The sequence below is a fragment of the Acomys minous genome, assembly GCF_964271855.1.
Source record: "Acomys minous genome assembly, chromosome: 1".
Taxonomy (NCBI): domain Eukaryota; kingdom Metazoa; phylum Chordata; class Mammalia; order Rodentia; family Muridae; genus Acomys; species Acomys minous.
The window spans coordinates 186,610,704-186,619,268 of NC_140483.1; the positions used below are offsets into that span (position 1 = coordinate 186,610,704).

The window sequence follows — 8,565 nt, forward strand, 5'->3', positions numbered from 1 at the left end:
TTTCTAGGCTTGGTTGGAGCATGAAAGCCTACCCTAAATGCAGATAGCACACGCACGGGCTGGGTCCTGGCCTGACTGAGAGGAAGAGGGTAAACTAGGCCTGCACATGCGACAGGCTGGGTCCTGGCCTGACTGAGAGGAAGAGGGTAAACTAGGCCTGCACATGCGACAGGCTGGGTCCTGGCCTGACTGAGAGGAAGAGGGTAAACAGGCCTGCACACGCACAGGCTGGGTCCTGGCCTGACTCAGAGGAAGAGGGTAAACAGGCCTGCACACACACAGGCTGGGTCCTGGCCTGACTGAGAGAAAGAAGGTAAACAAGCCTGCACACGCACGGGCTGGGTCCTGGCCTGACTGAGAGGAAGTGGGTAAACGGGCCTGGCGTTCATCTCTCTGCTTCCTGCCCATGAACACAGTGAGCCCAGCTGCCTCAAGCTCCTGACACCTGCTGTCCTTGCTGTGGTGATCTGTGTCCTTCACGCTGTGAGCTAAAATAAATCCTTTCTTCAGTTACCTTTGTCTGGTACTTTGTCACAGCAGTGAGAAAAATAACTAATACAACGTACAAACAATTAACAATATTGTTTTTCTGATATAAAAAGTACCTATCTACTTGGACTCAGTTTTGAAGATGAAACCTACCCATAACTCACTAGTGACATAAACTCACTTAACAAGGTCTGAGTCAGTTTCTATCTCAGAAGTTAACCCAGCCCCTTGCCTGGTGAACCTTATCTATAAACAACTCTGGTTGTCTGACATTAACAAGAACATGCATGTCACATTTGCAGGACTTTCCATACCATCTCATCTTTTACTTCATAAAATCAAGATACGACATTATAATTTTCAGTAATGTACTTACACATTTCGGCAGGATATTGGCTTGAGAAAACCGACTTCACTTCCAGTAAAATGTGTTTCATTACCGCTAAAATCCTTACAAGTTATTTTGGGTGCTGGAAAACATGGAACTAAAGAAAGAAAATTAAATTTTTTCAAGACTAGCAAGGCACAAAGGAACTTGTAACATTATAACACATTACCTCCCATTGAAATATTGACAGAAGACTTTAATTTAGACAGGAAGTCAAAGAATTGCACTATATACATATATAATGCATTTATATAGAAGATAAATATGGTACCCATCTACTTCAGTCCCTTGCCTCTGATGACAAAGGATGAACTGTAAAGTATTATTGATTTTTAAATTTTTCATCTCTAAGATAAAGAATACTTCTATTTCTGTTGGCAGCCCATTTGGTAATTGTTAGGTAATCTTAACATTATCTGTAGTTCATATCTCCAGCTTATATTGTTTGTGATGGCTAATCTTGGCTGTCAACTCTGTGCACATCTGAGGAATGATCTGAATTAAGGTAAAGGTTAACCTAGTCAGGGAAGACCCACCCTAAATGCGGGCAGTACCATTCCGTAGGCTGGGATGGTAGAGGGGCTGCCCAGTGAGCACTCACTGCTGTTTCCTCACTATGAACACAATGCCATCTGCTGCCATCATACCTTTCTGCCACCACGGACTGTGTCCCCTGAAACTGTGAGCCAAAATAACCTCTTTCTTTATTTGTTTTTATCAGGAATTTTGCCACAGCAACAAGTTGACACTACTGTAGACAATGGCTGCCATAAATATTTTTGCATCTTGGCCTTTTTTTAGATCTTAGTGTAGCACTATTTCAGCATTTCACAAAATCAAACTACACTCACAACCCAAGACCCAATATACACAAGTAGTACAGATGTACTTTGTGCCAAGTAGACGATGTCCTAAAAGTAAAACTTCTTTACAGCTTTATAGTGTAAAGAAGAACTTTGAAGGATGGCCTTATCTGGTTTATTTTCATCTCTTTCAGCCTTTGGATTCCTTGTAGATAAAAATAACCCTAAAATCATCTATATAATAGGGCACTGTGGTTAAATATATGAACTATGTACCACAGAGTATGCAGCATTAGTGCTCAGTGCACTTGTTGTTGTTTGTTTGAGGCCAGGACTCAGGCCAGGCTGGGCTGAAGCTCATTTGCATATGGCCAAACTTTACTCCAAGTCCATTATTTCTCCACCTCCCAACCCCAAGAGCTGGGATACCATGCTTATCTTAAGAAACATTTTCTTCTTCGACACTGACATCTGTGTGCGTGTGCTTGTATGTATGCATGAGTGCTGTGTGTCTGTGTGTGCACATGCGAGTAACGAAGGACAAAGTAAAACAAAGTGCATGTTTTACTGAGTATTGTTACTAAGGTAGGCATGCACTCTACTACTGAGGTATATCCTCTTAATGAATATTAAAAGTACTAAGGGTTTTAGGATAGTTTTAGCAAATGCTTACCTCTATTTTTAGCATCAACAATCATTTTTTTTGAAAATGCTAAAAATAGAACTTTGTATAATAAAATATACACAGAGACCTTATAGTTTTATGAAAGAAAAACATTTTCTATTTGGTTTGTAACTATTCTGAGGTTTGTTTGGTTTTGTTTTGCTCTGCTTTGTCAGGCTAGAATAGTACATGAAAATAGTGTCAAATAGTGTCCATATCTATTGGAACCTCATAGTACAAACCATATGATCAATAAACCTTATTTACTTAATGCAGTTAAAAATCCTAAAACAAGGTGCTGCTTAAGATAAAAGACACAGATTCAATTCAATTTAAAACTATTCCATAAAATGAATCAGAAGAGAAAAAGTAAAGAAGTAATGATACTAGGATATTAAACTAAGGAGAGACCACAACTGAGACTCCTTGTAGCTAAGGCCAGAGCTCTATAGTTACTGTGATACAACTGAAAGAAACCACAGCAATTCGCCTGCGACCAAGGGACAGTGACTTGTTTATGTTGTTGCTGGTTTAGTTTTTTGGTTTTTTGAGATAGGGTTTCTCTGGGTAGCCTTGGCTGTCCTGGACTTGCATTGTAGACCAGGTTGGCCTTGAACTCACAGGGATCCACCTGCCTCTGCCTCCCGAGTGCTGGGATTAAAAGCATGTGCCACCACCACCAGGCCCAAGCCTGGCTTTTAAAACTTAGAGACTGTTCCACATTTTGTAGCCCAGGCTGCCCTGGTGCTCACTATATAACTCAGTCGGGCCTCTAACCCCTGGCAACCTCCTGCTCAGCCTTCTGACAGCTGGGATTACAGGTGTGAGCCACAATCTCTGCCTCTTGTCAGCTAGCTGCGATCTGCCTGCCTCTGCCTCCCGAGTGCTGGGACTACAGGCGTGCGCCATGACACCCAACACCTTCACACTTTTAAATTTCAAGTATTTTATCACAGTAACACACTTTGGAAACTTATTTTCTTTTTCTTTCTTTCTTCCCTGCCCCCTCCCTTCCCCACTCTCTAGACAGGGTCTCCATGTAGCCTTGGCTGTCCTGGAACTCGAGCTGTAGACCAGGCTGGCTGCAAACTCAGAAAACCACCTGCTTCTGCTTCCAGAGTGCTGGAATTAAAGGTGTGCACCACCACACCCATCAAGTTATTCTTATCATGCAGCCTTGTTAAATCTGTCTGCAGAATAGCTACAATTAGGTCTTCAAGAGACAAAACAGTATTTATAATTCTAATGCGGTACATGCTCCTTGTCATGATGATAACAGACCAAGCCTCTGAAACCGTAAGTGCGTCCCCAATTAAATGCTTTCTTTATAAGAGCTGCCATGGTCATGGTGTCTCCTCAGAGCAACATAACAATAACACAGGAAGCACTTTACTAAATTTCACCTGGCCTTACCATATTTAGAGAGATGCTCCCTTAAATCATTACAATAAGGTGTTATCTATCTACTGTCAAAACACTTCACTGGCATAATCTGATAATTGATGTATGTATAAAATCCTTACTATACTGTTTTTACACATAAGATATACTGAAGTCCATATTTCAAGTGTATAGTATGAGTGATACAGCTCGGTATAACTTATTGAACAGCTTCATGTCTCCTGAAACTCCCTCTACTATAGGACTTGAGCTGGCCTCAAATTCACTATATAAGCCACCATGGTCTCACACTCAATATCTTCCTGTCTCAGCCTCTCTGGTGCTGAGTGTGCACTGCACTGCCACGTCCAGCTTCAAGTTCTTTCCCAGGAATTAAAAACACTTGTCCTAGTCAGTCAGTGATGCCACACGCCTTTAATGCCAGCACTCGGGAAGCAGAGGCAAGCGGATCTCTGGAAGTTCGAGGCCAGCCTAGTCTACAAATCGAGTTCCAGGACAGCCAGGGCTACACAAAGAAACCTATCTTGAAAAACAAGCAAACATGGGGCTGGAGGTTGGCTCAGAGGTTAAGAGCACTGGCTGTCCTTCCAGAGGTTCTCCTGAGTTAACTTCCAGCAAGCACATGGTGGCTCACAACCATCTATAGTGACATCTGGTGCCGTCTCCTGGCAGACAGGCACAGATGCAGGCAGAACACTGTATGCATAATAAATCTAAAAAAGAAAAAGAAAGAAAAGCAAGCAAACAAAGCCAGAGTGGGCAAAGGGCTTAGTAAGCGCACTTGCTGCCAAGCCTGTGACCCTAAGCTTGATACCTGGGAACAGGGTAAAAGGCGGGAACTGGGAACTGACTACTGCAAATTCATGTGTATTTCAGATGTCCAGCACCTACATCCACTGGTAACTCCAGTTCTAGGGACACCAATGCTCTCTTCTGACTTCCATAGTCTTCTGCATGCGCGCAGTGCATATACATATACTCAGACACATAACAAAAAATTTGTTTAATTAAATAAGAAAACGAAAGATAAAAGTCCTAACTAGCTGGGCCTGTGTGGTAGTCTGAATAGAAATGGCCCTCAGTGGCTTATATATTTGAATGCTTAGTCATCAGGGAGTGACACTATTTGAAAAAGATAAGAAGACATGGCCTTGGTGGAAGAAGTACATCACTGGGAGGATTTGAGGCTTTAAAAGCTCACTCTAGACCCAGTGTCTTGCTCTCCGCCTGTAGACTGGTATGTGGCTGTATGCTACTCTAAACCCAGTGTCTTGCTCTCCGCCTGTAGACTGGTCTATAGCTCTATGCTACTCTAAACCCAGTGTCTTGCTCTCTGCCTGTAGACTGGTATGTGGCTGTATGCTACTCTAGACCCAGTGTCTTGCTCTCTGCCTGTAAACTGGTATGTGGCTCTAGGCTACTCTAGACCCAGTGTCTTGCTCTCTGCCTGTAGACTGGTATGTGGCTCTAGGCTACTGCTCCAACACCATGCATACATACTACCACTGTCCCTGCCATGATGATAATGAATTAAACCTCTGAAGCTGTAAGGAAACGCCCAATTAAACACTTTCTTTTAGAAGAGTTGCCTTGGTCATGGTGTCTCTTCACAGCAATAAAACAGTTACTAAGAAAGCATGGTAATGCTTTAATCCTAGCACTGAGGAGGAAGAGGCTTTTAAGACAGTGAGACCCTGTCTTAAAATTAAACAGGAAAAAAAAAAGGAAACAAAGGAACAACAAAACCCTGACTAAATAACTACTTACATTTCTATAACAAAGCTTGAAAAGTAAAAAGCTAGAAATACTTTAGAGAGATAGGTTGTGTTTATCCTGACTTGTAGTACACACACACACACACACACACACACACACACACACACACACCTCAGAACATTTCATCATTCAACTAATATGTATAATAGTTATGTTTTCATGTATCAGTTTAACAGAAACTTTAAAAACATGAGCTATATAAACAGATTTTAGACTTTTAAGATAAACAAGCATCAAATAATAGAAAACAATATAATTAAGAAAAATTGTTTTTTAACTTAAACAGTGACACTGGGTATAACTCTGGAAGAGTATGCAAGGATCCCTAGGTTCAATACCAAGCACCAAAATTAATTAGTTAATTAACCAATCAACTAATCGAATGTTGACAATTTTTAATCAATTTCCAAACCTAAACTGTTCTGAAAAGTGAACAATAATGTCTAACACAACATAAAACACATTTATTAATTACCTTTAAGGGCAATGCTTTTCTCCTTGAAATAGGTAAAAATCTTACAAAATATTTAACAGACATGACTCGGGAAATCTTACCATGAGCTGTGTAGTTTGTACAGTTAACTGGTTCTTGCGTAGCATCATTTATTTTTGGATCTTTACAAATATATGTTTAAAAAGTTAAGGAAATATGAATTATATTCTTAGCACAAAATACTATGTTTTAAATGTCTTATATACTCCTATATACAAAGAGGCTTTGAGTTTGTACTAATCATCAAATTCAGATACAAATACACTTTTAAACCTGGTGTGGTCACACACGCCATTAATCCTAGCACTTGGGAGGCACAGGCAGGTGGATCTCTTCTGAGTAAGGCTAGCCTGGTCGACAGAGTGAGTTCCAGCCAGGGGACTATAAACAGGGCTATTAGTGAGACTCTGTCTCAAAACAAAACACCCAAATACACTTCCAGTGCTGCCTAGATAATAGTTGAAACTTAAAGTATTATAGGGAAGTCATAAAAGAAATTTCTATCAAAAGTTCTAGCGGATGACACCATCTGCAAAGAACATTAGTTAGGAAATAAACACAAAGCAACAAACCAAATTAAAAGTCTTGTCCAAATTACTTTAAGTTTAAAAACAAATCAGTTTCCAGAGTTCTGGATTCAACTAATTCATGCTTAATTTCACATAACACGAACCAATGAGGAAGATACTGTTATTCCTATGCCACAGAGGCACAAGCTGAGGCTCAACCTCTGAGCAGCTCATCCAGTCATGTCAGTGTGTGCCGAGGCAGACCTCGGACATGTTGCATCTGACTACGGGAAGATAAATGCTTTCTGTGTGGTCAGTGACTCCAGGAGGATTTTAAGCTCTTGGAAACCACTCTCCAACAGGTGGTAAAACAATAAGAATGTTTTTAAGTTTTATTGTCTAAAGTTGTTATGGGTCACACTCCAAGAGAGTAGCTAAGGTACATACAGGATGTCTGTAGTCACAGCTTGACCCTTATTTTGGGCTTAGAATCACTGCTGGAGATGTCATTTTTTACTTAGGCCATTAAGGCAATATTCTGCTGTCACCCCTCAGAGTTCTACAGGCTTGGTCACTTCTCACCAGGATTCAACAGTTTATAATTACCTCACTTGCTTCTTGGAAGGATGATCTGTCTTTCCTAAGACAATGCTAAACGCAGGATGTCAGAAGCTCCCTGCATGACGGGATTAGCAAATTAGAGGCAGTCTGTGAAATTCCAGTAGATGCCTCGCCTCAAATCACATACAGGCGTGACAGAATGTTCTTAGGAATCTTTCTTGCTTCTGCAGGTTTGAGTTTTGTTCAAACATCGCTATTTGAGTATAACACACATTTCATCTTGTTCCTCTATCTCATGCTGTCCTATTAAGACACTTCATCTAATCCTAATTCAGGTTTCTAATCTGTAAATATACAGCTGACAAAACTGCTGCTAATTATATTAATATAAGTGCCCTTTAAGTTGAGAGTCACTGACACTCGGATGTTTTATCCATGAGAAAATAGATGTAAGAGCACCTACCCTATTGCCAGTTGGTGGCTTCAACATCAGAGAGCCAGAGTTTTAAGGGTGTGGTCCTAGGTCAACCAAGCTTCAGTGGACAGCCCCAGATCCCTGAGGATATGAGCAGCATACATCTGACTCCCTGGATTACCTATTTAAAGGTGGGGGGGGGGGGAATTAAGAGGGTGTGTGAGGTTCAAAGCTGATCTGGAAAGAGGTAGGGGTTGAGAAGTGGATGTAAATATGATCAAAATCGATTGGATGAAATTCTCACAAAGTGTTAATACAAATATTTCATCTTAAAACATCCAAGAAGATCCCTAATTCAAAAACTGATGATGATGATGATGATGATGATGATGATGATGATGATAATGATGATAAATGTGTAAGATCACAAAGTGAAGCAGTTTCCTGGCAGTCCATGTGAGGATTGCTGGAGGAGACATATGTAATGTTAAAGACAAACGTTGGCTTACTAGTAATTGCTCGTCTCCCTCAACACCTGCAAACTTTCAGGGATGCTTCTAACAATATTTTGCATTTCTAGTATTTGGGACAAAGCCTAGATATGTGTGTTGTGTCTGAATAAGAGAGCAAACCGGCAAAATACACGGTCAATCGGAAAAGGAAGTGCCGACCATGAGTCGGTCCAGGGGGAAGCACACGGGGCTCGGCCCCACCGCACCCTTCACCTCCCAGGGTCCATCACCGCGGCCCCCATCCCACAGCCCAGGGTCCCGCCGAGCGCCTGAGAGGGGCGGCTTTCCGGAGGATATTGTCCCACTCTGAGGTCCTCGCACTTGGGCGTCTCCTCGCTCCCGACGGCGCCAGAGGCTGCGGCCCCCCAGTGTCCCGCGGCGACCGTCACGAGCCACAGAGTGCGGAGAAAGCCTGGAGAGACGGCCGCTAGGGAAGCCCGAGCCGCGGGCCAGGCGGCCGCCATGTTGGGCACCGCGTCCTTGCGCTTCCGGTTCCGCCTTGGAGAAGAGGACCGGCCTTAAAGGGGCCTGGCTCCACTGGGCAAGGGCAACCT

At 42.2% G+C, this 8,565-nt stretch overlaps 1 protein-coding gene across 1 annotated transcript in view; it reads right to left on the reverse strand.

Annotated features, from left to right (window-relative positions):
* Positions 1-8,518, reverse strand: part of TM2D1 (TM2 domain containing 1) — a 34,092-nt gene extending 25,574 nt beyond the window's left edge. Inside the window, exons 1-3 of the mRNA XM_084769503.1 lie at positions 8,305-8,518; positions 6,077-6,146; positions 866-974 (exon numbers count right to left, since the gene is read on the reverse strand). Coding sequence (XP_084625629.1) covers positions 866-974; positions 6,077-6,146; positions 8,305-8,475 — 350 coding nt within the window. The 5' untranslated portion in view covers positions 8,476-8,518. The remainder of the gene's footprint in view (positions 1-865; positions 975-6,076; positions 6,147-8,304) is intronic.
* Between the last annotated feature and the right edge of the window lie 47 nt (positions 8,519-8,565).